At 47.9% G+C, this 19767-nt stretch overlaps 1 protein-coding gene across 1 annotated transcript; it reads left to right on the top strand.

Moving 5' to 3' along the window:
* The first annotated feature begins 759 nt into the window (after nt 1–759).
* On the top strand, nt 760–13413 carry UBQLN4 (ubiquilin 4). The gene is made up of 10 exons (XM_032792230.2): nt 760–911; nt 4034–4251; nt 4674–4936; nt 6344–6502; nt 6988–7213; nt 7886–8025; nt 8893–8976; nt 9437–9552; nt 10412–10589; nt 12356–13413. The coding sequence occupies exons 3-10, from the start codon at nt 4712–4714 to the stop codon at nt 12506–12508; spliced, it is 1281 nt and encodes a 426-aa protein (XP_032648121.2). The 5' UTR covers nt 760–911; nt 4034–4251; nt 4674–4711; the 3' UTR covers nt 12509–13413.
* Nucleotides 13414–19767: the final 6354 nt, after the last annotated feature.

Raw genomic sequence — 19767 nt, 5'->3', positions numbered from 1 at the left:
AAAGAATAGTTGTCAGGTAGAGCTATACTATATGGTATGCTGAAAAGGAATATGATGATAGACGTTAGACCTAGGAAAGACCATTTAGTCTGTTTCCCATGGGTCATGCAGCATTGTTCCCTGGTTTCTAGCCCTGTTTTAAAATCACTCGAGCTGAGTTTCCCTTTATGAAATTCAAATGAGTGGAGAGACAAAAACGATTATAGACATTCAGAGGATAAACAGTGTCTTTGGATAAGATCAAAAAGAGACAACTGGCCTGGCTTTGTTAGCCCTCGTTTCTGTTTGAGGTAATTGCACTGTGGCTCCCTCCCTGCCCCTTCTCTAAACGTGAGCTGCGCCCCCCAAGTGGATACCGTTAAACAGCTCAGACAGAGGCACTATAGAAACGTCAGCTGTTGGTAGCTTTTGTGTAGTGAGTATGATGTTCTGCTGCAGACATTTAGACATTTTAAAATCACTGCTTTCATTCCTTTGCCTGCAAAAAAGAATTATAAAGTTCCTGGAGGATAGTGGCTATTAGTCAAGATGGTCAGGGATGCAACCCCATGCTCTGTGTCCTCAGACTCTAACTGCCAGAAGTTGGGAGTGGACGAAGGAGATGGATCACGTGATAATTGCCCTGTTCTATTCATTCTCTCTGAAGTGTCTGGCATCGATCACTGTCGGAAGACGTGATACTGGGCTAGATGGACCATTGTATATGACCCAGTGTGGCTGTTCTTACGTTCTTAAATCGCCTTGTTGTCTGTTTTCCAGTTCAAAGAAGAGATTTCCAGGCGGTTTAAAGCCAAACAGGATCAGCTGGTTCTGATCTTTGCTGGAAAGATCCTGAAGGATGGAGACACTTTGAATCAACACGGGATCAAAGACGGGCTGACTGTGCATTTGGTCATTAAGACCCCACAGAAGTAAGACATCATTCCTTCCTGGTGCTGTCAAAAACTTACTTTGTGAAGAAAGTATGTTAGAAAGGCAGTGTTTTGTCCAGTGGCTAAAGCAGGGTACTGAGAGTCAAAACTCCTGGGTTCAATTTCTGGCTCTGTGGTGGTGCTTGTTAAGACTCTTGGGTTCCGTTCCCCTTTCTGACACAAGTGTAAATCACATAACCTGTATTTGCCTCATTTTAACCATCTGTAGAATGGTTATTACTGCTACTTGGGGTTTGAGCTTTCGTCGCTCTAATTATTATGTAGAGCTTTACATTTGAAAAGAATTTACGATTGATGAGCATTAGTTAATGCTTGCGCCAACCCAGGCAAGTAGGTATCATCCCCATTTTACAGCTGGAGAGACTGACAGAGGTTAAGCGACTTTCCTAAAGCCAGACATATTGTCAGCACTGATGCCAAGGACCAGACCCTAGCTCTCCTGACTCCTGTTCCTTGACCTTTAGTTCATGCTGTCTCAAGTGCTTTGAGATCCGTTGATGAAAGACATGCAGTGAGTACAAAGTTTTATCCACAGTACATAGTTCAGGGAGCTAAGAAACATGTATGAAAATCAACATTTCAGATGCCACCAGATGAAACTTAAGTAAATGTCCTAGATGTCAAATGATTCCAAGAGCAGTTGCTGCATTTTAGATGTGAACACATGTTGTTGTTTTCTCAGTGCCCTTTGCAACAATTTCCTGGGTTCCCATTGCTGCCTGAGCAGCCGTGTGCTGGTGAACAAACCGGGCTGTCTCTCTTTGTGAAGCTGCATTGCCCCCTTGGGAGTCCTTGCTCACTGGCTCATTAACGATCAATGTATTTTTAAAAGAAGCACAGGTATTGTCAGTCGTTGCAGAAGGCCCGTATGCCAAATTCTGCATTTCTGTGTAGAGTGGTAGGTTGATGCTGTTCACTGCTGTCTTTGCAGTGCTCACAAACTATTTCAAAAGGTGCAGTAAACATCTGGCCAGTGTCATTCATTTTATTCTGTGTGATGGTCATTGGTAAAGGTGCTGTAGTGCTTATTGCAAACATGACAGCTTCTTCCTGTGCAGAGAGGATCAAGTGATCTGTGTCCAACTACCCCCCCTTCCTTTTACTTTAACCTTCCTATTTCCTATCCGCTTTGCTTCCTGCCCTGCCCTGCCTCCCTCTGAGTGAGAGCTGACAGTTCCTACCCTCCCACCAGCCTTGAGCTTGCTACCCGGGGAGTTATGCATCCAGCTCTGCTTCTGCTAGGTCTCTGGATCCAGTGTTTTATAACAGCTGGCTAGGCGCACTGTGCTTCAGCTGCTTTTGTCTGAGTGGTGGGAGGTGAAATGCCTAATAAACAGAGGTAGATGGTAGCACTGGAAGCTTTTGGAGGGCTGTGTGGAGAATGATTCTACAGTTAGTTTGTCTCTAAGGAGATATCCGACCAGTTGGGCATTCTTTAAAAGACAGTGGCTGTCTCTGCAAGCTTCAAGCCTCTGATCTCTAAAAGGGGGATGAGTCCAGATTACCCTTTCCTGGTCTGATCACTCCCTTCCCCCATTCTCAGATATTCCCAGAATATTTTTGTCTTTGAAAAAAAAACAAAACAAAACCTGCATTCATTTTTGCTCAACTCAAGTGACATTATTTGCCATCCACATGACTGAGTCATTTCCCGGCATACTTTGTTAAAGCACAAGGCTGCAGCAGCTGGAAATCTAGTCAATTTCAGAAAGCTCAAAGTAGTTTCAGTTTTGGCCCTGCATCCCCTAGTTGATTTTTGTGCCTTTGTAGATTTTCCTATTTTCAGAGGCATTTCTTTCTCCTGCTGCTGTTAAAGATCCAAACAAAGAGGGGACATCAGACACAGAGCACTGTCAAATGCGCAAAGTTAAAAGCCCAGCAAAGTGAACCCTTTCCCCCTAATCTTGTAGTTATAACCATAGTCCTGCAAACACTTGTGCATCTTAACTGTAGCCTTGACTTCAGCAGGTTCGCTCATGTGCTTAAAGTTAAACACATGTATAAGTGTTGTTTGTGTCATTCACTGGTGAGTGTATGTTCCAGGTCTCCATTTGTGCCAGTCCACAGAGAATATGGCTTGTTACAGCCCCCTGTTTTTACAGAGCGTTAGCTCAAGCTGTAGCAGCTCATGCTTTTAGCTCTGTTGGTCCCTGGCTCAGTCCCTGGAGTGGCAGCCAAGATTGTGGCTGTCACATTTGCAGAATGGGGGCTGTAGTTATCTTCCGTTGTATTTAACCAGCATAGTAGGGTAAAGAGAAGATCAGACATCATAAATTGACTGTCTATTTAGTAATCAAAATGCTGGTAACTAAAGAATGTAATATTAAACACTGAAGTTTGTGACTTGTTAAAATAAAATGGGAAACAAACTAGAGAATATTTAATATTAGAGATGTTGTCAGAGTTCAGGGTATATATATATATATATACGCTAAAAACCAAATTCTTTCCTTGATAAAGACTTCAGTTATTGAATCTGAAATTATTTTTAAAATTAACGTCAGTTACATATTTGCTTTTGCCCATCTTGGAGAATGAAGATGAGATAATTGTGCTTGTTTGTAATCCACTCTCATGCACTAGTCCAATAATGTTGGGGTTGTAAATGCTCCAGGGAAGTTGAAAAGGAGAAACATGGGGGGAAAATCATGGTTCTAGGCTACCAGTTCAGGTTGGCTCTACAAATGGAAGGCATTACAGAAAAGGAAATGATTATTGCAGTAAGCATGGTTTAACCTGCTGAGGTTTCTAATGAGGCAGCAGGAGGCTTTTCCTGGTTGGAATGAACTCTGCTGCAGGGTATTATTGAGGCAAATAACTTAGCATGATTCAAGAAGGGGTTCACGTCATTCAGAATGAGACTAGTGCCTCCATTGCACTGGCCAGGGATGTTGTAGAAGATCATGGCAGGAGTCTCGTCACCAGCTGGAGGTGGGGGGCGATTTGAAAGAACACGCAACGGGGCTGGATGGAAGCATCCAGAGCAGATGTTGCATTGATCTGACATGGATATTCCGAAGTTCCTTTTAGGAGCTGCAGGTGGTGCTATTTAGATTACTGAGCCCGAGATGTGACCTGTTTTGTTTTGGTTTTTTTGGTAGGGTTCAAGATCCTGCAGCTGCTTCTACCCCTGCCCCTGCCGCTCCTGCTGCCACTGCTGTCCCAACTACAACCCCTTCCTCTCCCACTGTACCACCTCAGCCTTCCACCTCCAGCAGCGCCCTCTCTGACGCTGGGAGCAGCAGCAGGCGGAGCAGCGGCGCAGGGACCACGGCAGGTGCCGGAGATGGAGCACCCAGCAACGCTGCATCCATCCTCTGTAGGTGACAACTTTGGTTTCTTGGTATCCCAGTGCCTATTCTGTGAAGGGAGAGTTGCCCAGCGGTTAAAGAAAGGGGGCCATGCATTAGGGTTTCTGGGTCCTATTCTTGAGTCTGCCACTTGCTGGGTGATCTTGGGCAAGTCAGTTCTCCGCTCTGTGCCTCAGTGTCCCCATCTGTAAAATGGAGCTAATAGTACTGCCCTCCTTTGTAAAGCACCTGGAGTTCTGTGAGTAAGAAGCTTTCTGTCAGAGCTGGCTATTACAGAACTGGAAGGTGGTGGTATTAGCAATGAAGTATCATTGGGTTGCAGTGGATAGAATTCAGCCAACCCCCCCACCCCTACCCCACCCTCTCTTTCTGGTTGCAGATAACCTCACTAATTGGCGTGCGTCTTTCTCCATGTCTTCTCCCTCTCCAGCTGGCTTTGGTGGTGTCACCGGGCTCGGCAGCCTCGGGATGGGCTCCGCCAATTTCATGGAGCTCCAGCAGCAGATGCAACGGCAGCTGATGTCCAACCCAGAGATGCTTTCGCAGATTATGGAGAACCCCCTTGTGCAGAACATGATGTCCAACCCCGACCTCATGAGACAGATGATCATGGCCAATCCCCAAATGCAGCAACTGATGGAACGAAACCCTGAGATAAGCCACATGCTGAACAACCCCGAGCTCATGAGACAGGTGGGTGAGAGTTTACACTTGAGAGCCTATTTCAGGTGCCTCAGAGATCATCTGCGCGGACTCCCCAGCTTCTCGCTTCTTTCTTCTCTTTGCTCCCATCTTTGTCCTTTCTGTAAAGGGAGCGAGCGGAGTCCAGAGCCAGTTGATTCAGAGATCAGATTCTTTATCTACCTGCTGCAAGCTCCTCCCAGACACACAATGGTCTGTGTGTAAGCTCATGTATGTTGTGTGTACCACAATCATGCACCCATGTGCTTCCAATCCTACCTTTGTCAGTGCTGCTGAACAGATCACATGCATAGGGGCTGAAAGTATCTAGAGTGTTCTATTGCAGGATCAGAAGCAAAAGGTGTTGCTTTCCATAGGAATTAGAGATGGCAGAGAAAGATCTCATGGTACATCTCCCACTGCCAGTGTAGGATTGTTCTCTACAATGTGTTCTTCAGGGCTGTTCGTTTCATTATTTCTAAGTATTTTTATTACCATAGTGCCTACAAGCCCCAGTCCTGGATCAGAACCCTCTCATACTAGGTGATACTTAGATTGTCTTTTGGTCTGTGCTTGTGTATTAGACAAGAGACAACAGATGGAATCAGGCGGGAGCACCACGAAGCAATGAGAACTCTAGTTTTAAATACAGCAAGTGACAAGACTTCCATCATGTCCCTTGGGAGAAGAAGAGATCTCATTGTCGGCAAATGTTTCTTGATATTCGGCCCGATGTTTTCTATGCCCAGTTTCAGTCTGTTACTCCTAGTCTTACCCCTGCTTGGGCCACACTAACCAATTCTTAGCTTCTAAACTCCCAGTGAATTGTCACTGTGTGTTAGTTGGACTCAATTGTCTTGTGAATGATCTGTGCTTTGGTACTTTGAGTTGGAGCTGGACTTTCCCCAGAAAGGCAGAACCTATCTGAGATCTGGAGGACCTGTCGGAGGTCTGGAGGTACAAGATGGTTTTATTTTTACTGAAATGTGAGGGAATCGTTTTCTCGTGAACCTTTGGACAGTTTTCAAACGCAGTCCATCCTGGGGGTGTTAGCCAGGCATTTGGGCAGAGGTGACTTGATCTTGCATAGAAACTACATGATCCTAACCAGCTGAATTGAGATTGTGAAAAAAGGAAGGCGTCGTAGCTTAGCAGTGATAGCGGGGAATTTGAGGGGCTAGGATCCTGGATTCTCTTCCCTTGCTATGCATTATCTTGGATAAATGATTTCCACCCTCTGTCTGTAAAATGAGTTTATTTATGCTTTTTTCCCAGGAGGTCGAGACTTATTTTTTTTCAGTGCTTGGATGTAGAACAGTGGTGGTACTGCTGGGGGCGGTGCCACCCATAGTTCAAGCCACTGGAATCTTTTGTGGTGTAAATGGGCCTGATCTCCCCAAATTCTTCTCCTTCCCCCAGACAATGGAATTGGCCCGCAATCCCGCCATGATGCAGGAGATGATGCGGAACCAGGACCGAGCTCTGAGTAACCTAGAGAGCATCCCAGGAGGATACAACGCCCTGCGCCGGATGTACACCGACATCCAGGAGCCCATGTTTAGCGCAGCCAGGGAGCAGGTATGGAGCACTCCTGCTCCAGTTGGGGTAGATTGGTGGGTCTTATCCCCCCCGCCTGCAGGTGGTGGTAGAGCTCATTTGTCCAGCTGTCTGTATGGTCTGGTGCAGATTCCTCGGCAGGGAAACTGCACAGAGGGTGTTGCAAGACCTGGTGTGTGATCTGTGCCCGGTGTATTCCATTGACGCCTGCAGAAGAGGCGGCTGGTTCAGGCACTAGTCTAAGCCATGAGAGACCTGGGTTCAGTTCCCTGCTTGCCACAGACTGCCTGTATGACCTTGGACAAGTCACTTAGCCCCTTTGTGCCTCAGTGAAAGCCGGGTATAATAGCACCGTCCTGTGAGACTGAACACATTAAAGATTGTGAAACGCTTTGAGCACTGCTGGTGAAAAGCGCTATATAAGAGCCTGGTATTCTTGTGCGGCGGTGGGTTTAGTCTGCTCCTCTCCTTTACGGGGTCTGATTCAGCGATCTCTCTCTTTCTAGTTTGGCAGCAATCCTTTCTCATCCTTGGCTGGGAACTCCGAGAGCTCGAGCTCCCAGCCTTTACGGACAGAAAATAGAGAGCCATTACCCAACCCCTGGAGCCCCACGCCGCCCGCCTCCCAAGCCCAGGTTCCTAGCAGTGAAGGGAGTACCGGATCAACGGCATCTCAGAGCACACCCACTGTATCCAATCCCTTTGGGATCAACGCTGCCAGCCTGGGGACCGGTACGTATCTGGCAGCGAGGCGCCGGTGACAAGACAAACCGGTCAGATGTAGGTAGCATCAGATTACTTCTAGCATTTGTATGTTTGCTGTAGTGGCCGCGTTCATCAGATTGGCCATTCTCACCCTGTGGCAAACTAGAATGGGTTATTCCTCATGTGCCTGCCCAAGGGCTGCATTGGGGTTCTCCATGTGCACAGGATGAGACAGGTAGCTGTAGGTGGAGCCCATGGAGACAAAGTGCTCCCTGCCTGGCTGCTCAAATGGAGCATTGCATGCTGGGATTTGTAGTCTTCCTGGGCTGCTGCTGTTTAAGATGAGAGCATTTCCATGTGTTGGTCTAGCCCATCCTTGGCTTATTTACTTACCCAGCCTGAAAAGGGTTAACCGCTACTCTGCTGGATTTCCTCTCCAGCATCCACACCCCCATGTCCCACTGGAAAATCTCAAATGGTCAGGAGCACATGTTGCCTTGCCCTCTGACCCTTTCTCTTACAAAGACGAGCTGGTGAGAAATGAACGTCAAGATTGCTCAGTGTTGCTGTATGCCCCACCTTCTACCAACACTAAATTCAAACACAGCCTCCATCTTTTGTGTGTTTCGTGCTTGATTTTAGCTCCTGTGTTAGTTGCGATCAGGCTTGTAAGTTTTGCTCTCTCCTGTATTGCTGCAGGGATGTTTAACAGCCCAGAGATGCAAGGTCTCCTGCAGCAGATTTCAGAGAACCCGCAGCTGATGCAAAACATGATCTCTGCCCCTTACATGCGCAGTATGATGCAGACTCTCTCCCAGAACCCAGACTTCGCAGCACAGGTAAAAACATAGCAGCATCTTCCTCTGTCACAAACAAGCCCTGGGACCGAGCACAGGTGCAGATGTTCTGCCACCATAGCATGAGATGTTGCTCATTTTAAGGAAGCAGAGTTTTGATAGACCAGGCTCGGAGCTCTATTGTACTTCTTAGTAGCATGAGCCCAACCACAGGACTGAGATCCCAGACGAATGAAGTCCTCTGCATATCCACACAACGTGTACAACCTGGGCAGAGGGAGGGCAGGCACCAGCCTCACTGTGCTGTCTTCCTGACCTGGGAGGGATGAGAGGGGGAATTCAGATTCCAATGGCCCATTCAGTCCTCAGCCCCTCTGCTCAGACTGCCAGAAAAGGTGAGGTTAGACAGTGCCAGTAGCTATTGTGAGTCAGATGCACATGCCCGCCGTGAACCTGGCTTGAGAGCCACCAACTCTCCTGGGTGACAGCTTCCTGTGGCTGCCATGCTGGGCTGTATTTCAACTTGGATCAGGATGTGGGTGGGGAAAGCTGTGTATCTCAGCACTCCGGGAGCCATGCAATCATCTCTAAAGGAATGGGAGGTGGAAGGTCTTCACTAAAAAGCATTTCCACCCCTTCTGCTGGCTGCACCTCCCATTCATCTCTGATGGCAGGATCAGGCTGTCAATTCCTGTTGGAAGTGGAACATACCAAAGCCACCGGTGGCAAGGGGTGTTAAGGACCCAGTTAGACTCATAGACTTTAAGGTCAGAAGGGACCATTATGATCATCTAGTCTGACCTCCTGCACGATGCAGGCCACATGTTAACATACTCTTCTATGGAACTAGGCCGCGAAGAGAGTTTAATAACCCCATTGACACATGCTGTGTGTGCTGTCTTCTGGCAGATGATGGTAAACGTCCCACTCTTTGCCGGGAACCCGCAGCTTCAGGAGCAGCTACGGCTTCAGCTCCCCGTCTTTCTGCAGCAGGTAAGGAGCCTAGTCCCTCGCTCTGCGCTGGCCATCCTATGGTCCAGAACTGTTCCATGGCTTTTGCAGTGGGGAAAGCCTTTGGTCCTTCAGCCAAAGGCTCGCAGGAGGTGCACAGTCCTATCGGTAAAAGCAGCAAAGAGTCCTGTGGCATCTTATAGACTAACAGACGTTTTGGAGCATGAGTCCTATCGGGGTGGGCTGTGATGCTGAAGGAACAGAGACTTTGCCTTGGTAGGTGATGCAACTAAGGCTTTGAGAGCTGACGGAGAAATGGATCCAAGAATCCACTCTCTTGTTGTAACTACTAGATCCCGCTGTGTCCCATTGGATGATCCCTAGAGCTCATGTTTAAAGGGCTTTGTCTGGCCAGGGCCCTCCTGCCTCTAATGCAAATCTTTGACTGAAGGAAACTCTGAATCTTTGGTAACTGTTGAATTTTACCTTCCTTGTTTCCAAGATGCAGAACCCAGACTCCCTCTCAATCCTGACGAACCCCAGAGCCATGCAAGCTCTCCTCCAGATCCAGCAGGGACTCCAGACGCTGCAAACAGAGGCCCCGGGACTAGTGCCAAGGTAACGAGGCCTTAGATCAGACTCAGACCTGCAAAACCTGTCGGGCAGGTCTGCCTTAGGGGAGCAGTGGCAAATCCCCAGCTACTTTGCAGCACAGCTGTGTGCAGCCTCTGGTGAATTAGCTGGTCCTTCTGCTTGCTCACACTTGCTGAGGGCTCCCCCTGCTGCTCTCTTCCAGGAATTACAAGAGCCCCCTTCTGGTCTGCAGTTCAGAGTACTTAATATCGCCTGAATTTAGCACTGGGGAAAGGTTTGAGATGCACAGGCCTGGAGATGGATAGGCACATCGGGGCAAATAATCCTGCCAGCGCCTCTTAGTCCTTCCCTAGGGTGCGGACTGCACTCCCCCCCCCTCCCCCCCCATACAGGGAATCTTCACAGTCCCTTTAGTTCTTGTCTTCTGCCGAGATTGCCAGCGAGGGAACCTGATAATCCCAGTTCTGCATGGTCTAGTGATGTAGGTACCTGCTCAGTAGGGCCAGGACTGGGACTGACCAGCTTGTTTCACAGAAGCCATGGAACCGCCGTCCCATGATAATGGCAGCCAGTTGCTCCTGCCCTTGGCTGGATTCAAACTGGCGACCTAGAAAAGGCTCCACACCCTGTTATTAGAACGCTTGTACCATGCGGGGGAGGGATAGCTCAGTGGTTTGCGCATTGGCCTGCTAAACCCAGGGTTGTGGGTTCAGTCCCTGCGGGGGCCATTTGGGGATTGGTCCTGCTTTGCGCAGGGGGTTGGACTAGATGATCTCCTGAGGTCCCTTCCAACCCTGATAATCTATGATTCTATGCAATCCCAGAGAGACAGGCAGGAGCGACCTTGTAGCATCTTCTGCAGCGAGTGTTCTTTCATTCTCAGCCTCGGTTCCTTTGGAATCCCTCGAATCCCCCCATCCTCCGCAGGAGGAAGCACAATCCCAGAGAACCCTGTATCCTCCACTTCGACGCCTGCCAGTGCCTCTCCAGTAGGGGGCAGTAACCCCCAACAGCAGCTCATGCAGCAGATGATCCAACTCTTGGCTGGAGGAAACTCTCAAGTACGTAATATGCAACCTGGTTGTGCCCATGCAGCTGGCATTCTCCCAGTACCATATGATCATCAAGGCATCCTACGGCTGTTGTCATAAGCCAGGTGCTTATTAGTTCCACCCATTACAGCAAGATGCGTGGTAAATATTGTGGGAGATTAGGAGCCAAACTGCAATGCTCTCTGTCAACATTTTGACCCAATAATAGTCCCTTGAGTACCGTGTGCAGATGTCACCCCATCTCTAAAAAGATGTATTGGAATTGGAAAAGGTTCAGAAAAGGGCAACAAAAATTAAGGGTATGGAACAGCTTCTGTATGATGAGCGATTAATAAGACTGGGACTTTCCAGCTTGGAAAAGAGATGACTAAGGGGGAATATGACAGGTCTATTAAATCATGACTGTTGTGGAGAAAGTAAATAAGGTAGTGCTATTTGCTCCTTCTCATAACACAAGAACTAGGGGTTCTCAAAAGGTTTAAAACAAACAAAAACAAGTGTTTCTTCATACAACGCACAGTCGACCTGTGGAACTCCTAGCCAGAGGATGTTGTGAAGGCCAAGACTATAACAGGTTTCAAAAAAGCACTAGATAAGTTCATGGAGGACAGGTCCATCAATGGCTATTAGCCCGGGTGGACAGCTTCTGTTTGCCAGAAGCTCGGAATGGACGACAGGGGATGGATCACTTGATGATTCCCTGTTCTGTTCATTCCCTCTGGCGCACCTGGCATTGGCCACTGTCGGAAGACAGGATACTGGGCTAGATGGACCTTTGGTCTGACCCAATATGGCCATTCTTATGTTCTTGTGTTCCCTAGCTCTTATCAGCCATAGATCTCAAAGCACTTCACAAAACAGCAGTTCAGGATCACTACCACCATTTTGTAGATGGGGAACCTGAGGCACGGAGAGGAGTAGCTTGCCCAGGGTCACCCAGCAAGTGAGTGGCAGTTCCGGGAAAAGCACCCAAGTGTCCAGAGCCCCATTCCCATGCCCTGTCCACAAGGTCACACTGCTCAATACCACAGCGTCATGCTAGGAGGCACGACGCCAGTGGCAGTGCCATCTTTCTGAAAATGGCTCATACTGTGGTATCTTTTACATGAATCGGGGGTGTTGTTGGTCACATCCCATCTGGAGACTGTAAGTGTCCACAGCAACTTTTTCTTGGGCATGATGTTCCCCATCCAACACTGTGCTCTGTGAAATGTGCCAGCCCAGAAATGGCTGTATTTCGGCTGGAGCAAAGAGATTTTAGCATGTGACGATTACATGCCTATTGATTGTGGGAAGGAGCTTGGCCTGGTGACTCAGGTACCAGCCTAGAATTCAGGAGACCTGAGTTCTCCAATTCTGCCACCCAGGCACTGTGGGCGAGTCACTTCTTCTCTCTGTGCCTCAAGGGTGGATTGGGGTGGTGGGGCAAACTCGCCTCTGCCAGAGTGCTTTGAGATCCTCTAATGAAAAGCATCAAATAATTACCAAGGGTTTGCTACCCACCAGAAAGGGTTTGACCACATATGTGCCTATGTCTATCAAGGTACTTATATACTACAGTGATATGGGTTGTACAAACCTCTCTCAATTCTTAATAGATTTTAACTGGACTGGATCCTCAGCTCCCAGGCATGAGTACAACTCCATTGCCTTCATCTGAGCTGGCCCCTTGACTTCAATGGAGCTACTTCCATTTACACCAGCTGGGCATCTGGCCCTCGCTCTATAGTGTTATCTGTCCCAATTTAAGATCTTTGATTCCCTTCCCCTGGCAGGTGCAGAGCCCCGAAGTGCGATTCCAACAGCAGCTGGAGCAGCTGAACGCTATGGGCTTCATTAACCGCGAGGCTAACCTCCAAGCGCTCATCGCCACCGGTGGAGACATCAATGCGGCTATTGAGAGACTGCTGGGCTCCCAGCCTTCTTAAACTCAGTCATGCTGTCCCACAGTCATCAAACACACACCCACACACATACACACAGGGGTCTTTCAGGAAGACCCACCATCGTTTTCATATCCTCTGACAGCTGTCCGTGTATTTAAAACAAACAAACAAAGATACAGCTTCACCCTGACATTCCTACTAAGTTAAGATTTCATGTTGAAATGCTCTCTAACTGGCTTGTGTGTGGATCCCGATTCTCAGCAAGTGGCCACAGAGACTTCAGATGTGTATTTTTCCTAAACATGCCCTCTGTATCTCAGACACTCTTCCCTCTCTAGATGTTAGAGGCAATACTTCTAGTTACTTACCTGAATGATTGTGTTCGAGTAGTTTGATTTTAACTGTACGTTATTCCTCCAGGCAAATATTTAAACCTAGGCTGAGTTTTTCTCCCCAGCGTCTTATCAGGAACGGATCAAAAGAGGGACTGAAATGACTTGGATGTTTCTGATGTCATTTGTCTTCAAATACTCCCATCAGACGCACTGGGCGTGATTTTCATTTACTCCACTATGGAAGTGTGTAACGGGGCACTTAACATTGGGTGTAAATTACATTTGCTTTGAGCCCCCTTCCCCCACCCCCCCATGCTGCCAGAGTGGTGTAAATGTGCCTTGATGTGATTGAGAATCAGGCCCATCTCGTATTTTATTTTATTTTATTTTATTTTATTTTATTTTATTGTTTTCAACCCAAGTTTTGGAAGTAGTGTCCCCTGCCAAGGGGAACTTTCGAGAAGCAGTTTTCTGCCCAAACACTACAGTTCTCTCGCACTGTGGCGTTACGGGGGTGGTGGCTCTTGTGTCTTTGCTGTTTGGTTTTTGAAAGTGTAAAAGCAAAATGGGGAGGAAAAAAAATTAACAAAGATCTTTCTCTCCACTGGAAAATGTTGAAAGTCCTCGTTCTTCTGTGTTTGTACATCTGCTCTCTAATTCAGGGGTGCTCAAACCTCACAATGAGTCCACCTTCCTGAGGACCAGCGAGGTAGCTTCCCAGGACCCAATACAGCTACGTTATTTGCATCTAAATTTGCATACTACTCTTACTGAAAAGAAGTGAACTCAACCATCTGTCTACCCTTGCTCCACGTATTTTGGATGGCTCCACGTAGCCTGGATGGCTGCATTTACCCTTTGGGACCCTGTGGCCCTTGAGTGACCTGTGGTTGATCAGATTTTTCCCCCCTGCCCTTATCCTGCAGATGGTCAGACCGTTGGCCTGTCTTTGTGGGCATCCTTGCTCTAGTTGTGGCAAGAAGCTTTCTGATGCTGGCTGAGATGCACCAGGAAACCCATGCTGGCAACTTGACTAATGTCAGATGCTAGGGGTGACTTGTTAGAAACCTCCCATGTACTTAGAGCTTTGAGAGTGTGTACGACTTGTTACCATCTCCTCTGTAGCAGGGTTACCTCATATTTCATTTGACCACCTCTCTCCATTGACCTGAGCCAAAGCTCACCAAAGGCCAGCGGCACTCTTTCCACTGACTTCAATAGGCTGTGGGTCAGAACTCCTGGTAGGAAGCAGAACCACCACCCAACGAGTGCCTCTCTTGTCTAGCTTCCTCCAGGGCTGGGGCGATCCTGAGGAGTACAGTTGGTTGGTCAGTTCCATACACAGATGACTACACCTCAGGATCTCAAAGTAACCCACTGGGCTGTGTTGTGATTGATCACAGACTGTTGACTTGGCCTCCAGCTGTTCGGAAGTTAGCACAGGCACTTGCCCTGGGCTTCATATTTGGTGGTGGACATGTATCAAGTCAGCTCTCTTATGGGGAGTGTGGGATGGTGAGTGATCCTGAGCTTTCCCTGGTTCCTTCATTTCTATTAAACCATTCCAGGTGAGTCCATCTCCGTTAGTCCAATGAGGGTATCCTACATCCTTTTGTCAGAGTGTAGCTGGGGCAGTGGCTGCTGGGAGAGAAGGAGAGAGAGGAAAAAGGAGGTTGTGTGTGTGATAGGGACAGAGATGTTGCCTCTTGCCACAGCATGTGTCCTATGGAGGCAATGTGGACTGGGATTTAGGAGGCTTAGGTTCTAATCCTGACTCTGCCAAAAGTCTGCTGAGTGACTGGGCAAACCACTTCACTCCTCTCTGCCTTGGTTTCCTCACATGTAAAGGAGCTTGCAGATCTAAGAATGATAGCGCTATATAAAGGCAAGGTGGTGAAATTACTGGCCAGGAAGGTGAGGAGAGGAGAGTTCTCGTAATACTCATGGTCAGCCCCCTTGGCTGCTCTGCGTTTGCTCGGAAGGCTGCCTGCGCAGTCCTTGGAGGGATTTTCTGCTCTGCCAGCGATCTAGCCTAAGAATGGGGCAGACTTCCTGGGGCAAGGCAGGCATCTTACCTGCTGGGAGCTCTGATCACTCAGCGCAGGGTTTACGTCTCTGCTTGAGCCAGCGGTTGCAAAGGAGCATATGCCTGCAGGATTTGAGGAAGGTGAGTGAGGTGGCAAGATATATTGGATGAGAGGATAAGGGGGGATAGAGGGAACTTAAATTCATCTAGTTTCAGGTGAGTGATTAGAAGCAGGGAAGTATGTGCTGCAGAACCTCTTGTCTCAGATGTTTGCTCCAGACGTGGCCCGCTCTTAAAAACAAAATAGTCCCTATTTTTTATGGAGCCAAAGAATGCCTTAAGCCTCTGTACCCACATCTTTGTGCATCTGCAGACAGCCTGAAACGGGTGTGAGCTGTCTCTGTGCATCTCCGTTGGAGTGTTGATTCTGAAGCCTAATGATTACATGTCAGTGCTGTTAAGTGTTTCACTGCTTATCTCTTTAACAAGATGGTTCTGCTACTTGCTTATCCAGTTAAAGCCAAAAGTCCTAATTATCCCATGTCCAGCTGCCAGCATCAGTCTAGGCCTCTCCCTAGTTTACCATGCTAAGCTGCACTGATGTACGTCATGTCTACACAAGGGTTTTGCCATGGTACAGCTGCAGTAGTCTAGAATCTGAGGGTGGTTATAGTCTTGGTTTCCTGAAATCCCTAGGCCGTCTGTAGGCATAGATCCAAATTCTGGCAGGGTCAAGTCTAGCTTTGTGTCATTTTTAGACAGATAAATTGAGTTCTATGTGGGTTGTGTGGAGGGGCCAGCGAGTTAGGGATGAAGTGGGAGCAATAGATTTACTCTGTTTTTTGTTTGACCACTGGATGTCTCTGAATGCTACAGGGCAGGGTGGGTGGTCTCTGGTAAGCAGAGACATAGCTGGGGCTCGAGCTGCGTAGAAACCACGTGTTGTGTCTATAGCAGAGTTGATTGGAAACAGGTCTATTCCCCCCCGTGGAATAATTTAGACAAAAATGAACATTATTTTTGGTTGAAATTTTTTGGTTGAAAACCGTTCTGTTTGAATGTTCTTTAGGGAACCCCCAAACATTTAATCGAAAACATTTCCTGCACACACTTCTGTTTGGACAAAAGTGTTGTTTTCCACTGGTAAAAAACATTGCTATAGGACAACTTTTTGACCAGCTGTAGGCTGGAGCTCGTACAATTTTTTTCTAACAGATCCCTCCTATGTCCCATGCCAGCGATCTGTCCCACTTTCCCAGAGGCTCAGTCTGCACGCCCAGGCAGTCCTTGATGGCTCGTTGCCGGTTTAAGCAGAAAACAAATCTACCCTCTCTCCCTGACTGCGAAATCTGCCATCACATCAGCAGGAAGCCATCACTCACTCGTTGCTGGCCCAGCCACCAAGCTGCCAAAATACAGATAATAGGGTGGCTCGCTATCTCCCTTTGCAGCCCCTGTTTGCGTCCTGTGTTGGTTTACCGGCTTTCCAGTTTCTGGTGGCTAATTTGGCAAGGCTCCCATCCCCTGCACGCCTCTTCCTGCTGCTCAGCAGGTCCATTTACTTGTCCAACACAACAGCACCACCACCGCACAGCGTTACTTGGTTTGAAGCTTGTGTTGTCCCTTCAGCAACACAAAGCTTGGCCTTTGGCAGCCATGGTAGGCTGAGAGAGGCCAACAGGTTTCCTCCATGCTGGACTGTGCTTGTCAGGTATGTGCACGCAGCATCTAAGCTGGGATGGACCGCAACGCAGATGTGTCCTAGTGCTGGGAGTGGACAAGCCCTGGGACTGCGTGGGCTGTATTCACCATTCATGTGTTTGGGCAGGGACAGAGTGCAGGGGAAGGAAGGTTATGTCACACCACCTTTGCACGCTCAGATTCACGGCCTTTGCAGGGTCCTCCTTGAAGCTTAACATGTTCTGGTTCTCTATGGTCTCCAGGAGGCAGAACTAGCTACAGTACAGTGCACCCCAGCTACTGGGGCTGGGAGCAGGGAGGGTGCAGAGCACCTCCACCACTTCTGAAGGCCCCCTGTGCAGGAGGATTCTGGGCCAATTTCTCCCTACTTTTATTCCTGAGTTTGGCTGAGATCCAGACCCTCTATCCACCGGACAGGGGTGGCCCAGGCAGTGGTAATGAAAGATTTCCCCCATGCCAGCATATCTTATCCGTGACCTCTCTGAGATGAGAAGAGATTTCAGTTCCATGGCCCATTCCATCCTGGTCCTGTACTGTAGGCTCCTTAGGGAGTGTGGATGCTTTCCCACTAGGGACCAGACTGAGCCTAAGAGAAACTACTAGCCCAGGATTCCATAGCTGGGAAGAGGATGCAAAGATGCATGGATCCGAGAAGCCCCTTGTCTGATCCCTTCCCAGTTTCTGAGATCATGCACAACACATGGCTTATCAATGGAGCAAGAGCTACTGCTAAGCACATGAGTTCTATATTTGGGTCTTGCTGACAATCTGAGAACAGGCAAGGCCTCTAGGACACAGCAGCTGCACCTGGCCTCTCTAGAGAAGCCAGCGTGGCCTCACCTTTAATTAGCTGATGCTTTCAAGGAGGCCACTTTGAAGAAGGGAGCGTCTTAGTAAGACCGCAGCCACTCAAGGGAACTAGAATCAGCCTTAATGTTCAATAATGTGCTGTTCTAGGGGCCTTTCTTAAAGGAACAATTACGTTCTTTGTATTTTTTGTTCCCATAGGAGCTGATCCTAAAGTGCTGCCCACTGCCCTGAGTTCTGTTATTAATGCCCATCAGACTTTACTCAGGTAAATAGATTTAATTCCCTTAAACCTGATTATACTTAACACAAAGAGAATTTCCCTAAAGTTGTTTGTGTGTTGGGAACACAAGGGTTGCTAAACCTGATCAGAGCTATTGTGCTACTAATCCAGTTGCCTGAAGCCGGATTCTCAGCTGATGTAAATAAGCATATTTCCAGCGAGAGGTTGAAAGCTAGAAGTTGCATTAAAAAATCATAAGTGTTTTCAGCAGAAGAACCTTCTGAATGAAACATAAATTTCCTGGAAAATCCATCCAGTTTCGTAGGAAATGTTTCATGGAATTATCTGATGTAAATGACTTTTATTTCAGTTTTTCACTGAAAAGTTTAGTTTAGCTTTTTCAGTCCCCCACATTTCTCTCTCCCTCTCTTTTTTTTTTTTTTTTTTTGAGGAAAGCCCCCCTCCCCCAAGCCTAAATTAAAAACTTTCCATTTGAAACAACCCCCCAGCTTGTTTCAAATGGCTTCTCATAGACTCATAGACTTTAAGATCAGAAGGGACCAATATGATCATCTAGTCTGACCTCCTGCACAAAGCAGGCCACAGAATCCTACCCATACACTTCTATAACAAACTCTTAACCTATGTCTGAGTTATTGAAGTCTTCAAATTGTGGTTTGAAGACCCCAAGCTGCGGAGAATCCACCAGCAAGTGACCCACGCCCCACGCTGCAGAGGAAGGTGAAAAACCGCCAGGGCCCCTGCCAATCTGCCCCGGAGGAAAATTCCTTCCCGACCCCAAATATGGCGATCAGCTAAACCCTGAGCATGTGGGCAAGACTCACCAGCCAGCACTCAGGAAAGAATTCTCTGCAGTAACTCAGATCCCATCCCATCACAGACCACTGGGCATACTTACCTGCTGATAATCACAGATCAATTGCCAAAATTAAGCTATCCCATCATACCATCCCTTCCATAAACTTATCAAGCTTAGTCTTAAAGCCAGATATGTCTTTTGCCTGGACAGAGGCAGACTTTTCAATCATTACAGCCCTGGGTTCCTGATGTAAAGGCTCTGTAGGCCATTCTTATCTCCCTGCACCATGTGGCTTCCCTTGCATGGACTTCACAGTTGGCCAGCTTAGATCTGTGCTGAAAGTCATAGGAATTGCTGAATCAGACCTGGGGTCCACCTAGCCTGTGTCCAGCCATGGTCAGCACCAGAGGCTTCAGAGGACCCTGCAGTGGTAGGATAATCGCCACCCCAGGAAAGCCCTTTCCTAACCATATAGGTTAGAAGTTGATTCGTGGTCTGAATCAGGACAGTTTATAGCCCTTCTAAGTTGCTTTGTTTTTTTTAACCCCTGCTGTTAAGCTCGGGCAGTTCTGGTTAATCCTATAAATATCCAATCGTTGGCTGAATCCCTGTGGCAATCATTTCACAGGCTGTGTGTTTTTCTACTGCTAAAAGAACAGTATAGATTCACCTCTCCTCCTCATGCTGCTGGGTCCCAGGGAAGGTACCATGGATGGATTCTTGGAGGCCAGTCCTGGGGCTGTGAGGAGACTGGGATTTGTTGTTCGCTTCCCTGACACCGGAAACAACAAAATCACAAGTCTTCCAGACCGACCCAGAAACAAGCGTCGCGAGGATCTGGAATGAGAAGCATCTTTCCCCTGTGAAAATCTCGCCGGGTCACTTGGCTCAGGGACGTCACATTAACGAGAATCTGAAAGAGATACAGAGAATGGGAGCCGCGTTCTACAGAAGCTGCTTTTATTAGCATGCTTCCGGGCTGGTTCCTGGGTCTCCCAGTGACTGGTGATAAGGAGACAGCTGGAGACCCTAGACTTTGTCTCATTTTTACAAAGGCCCCTTTTACACTATTCTAGCCGTAAGATGTGTGCAAATTCATTACTAAATAGACCTACCAGGGCTTTACTGTGAGAATCAGCTCCTGGTGCTCCTATCCCCTCTAGGTGGGAGCCCTTCGCAAAGCACCTGGGCTTCAGGCATCCTCTCAGTGACGGTGAAGTTACGAGACACTTATTTAAGAGTTTGTCCACCTTGATCGTCCTCACGGGCTCGGAAGGAATAAGTGTGTTGAGATCCTCAGAGGAAATGTCCTAGCGAAGGACAAAATTGTTATCGGAGAAGAAATCCAAGCCCTCTGCTCCAGACAGAGTCTGATGCCCCTCTATCACA

This window comes from Chelonoidis abingdonii, chromosome 11, assembly GCF_003597395.2.
Source record: "Chelonoidis abingdonii isolate Lonesome George chromosome 11, CheloAbing_2.0, whole genome shotgun sequence".
In the NCBI taxonomy this organism is placed as follows: Eukaryota; Metazoa; Chordata; order Testudines; family Testudinidae; genus Chelonoidis; species Chelonoidis abingdonii.
The sequence above is the reverse complement of the archived record's forward strand: the minus strand, read 5'-3'. Positions and strand labels throughout refer to the sequence as shown.

Bases quoted from the DNA above. Each gene is read 5' to 3' on its own strand.
- UBQLN4 (XM_032792230.2), top strand. From the start codon at position 4,712: ATGGGCTCCGCCAATTTCATGGAGCTCCAGCAGCAGATGCAACGGCAG. The intron at 4,937-6,343 runs GTGGGTGAGAGT...TCCTTCCCCCAG, and splicing joins ACCCCGAGCTCATGAGACAG to ACAATGGAATTGGCCCGCAA. The intron at 9,553-10,411 runs GTAACGAGGCCT...TTTCATTCTCAG, and splicing joins GCCCCGGGACTAGTGCCAAG to CCTCGGTTCCTTTGGAATCC.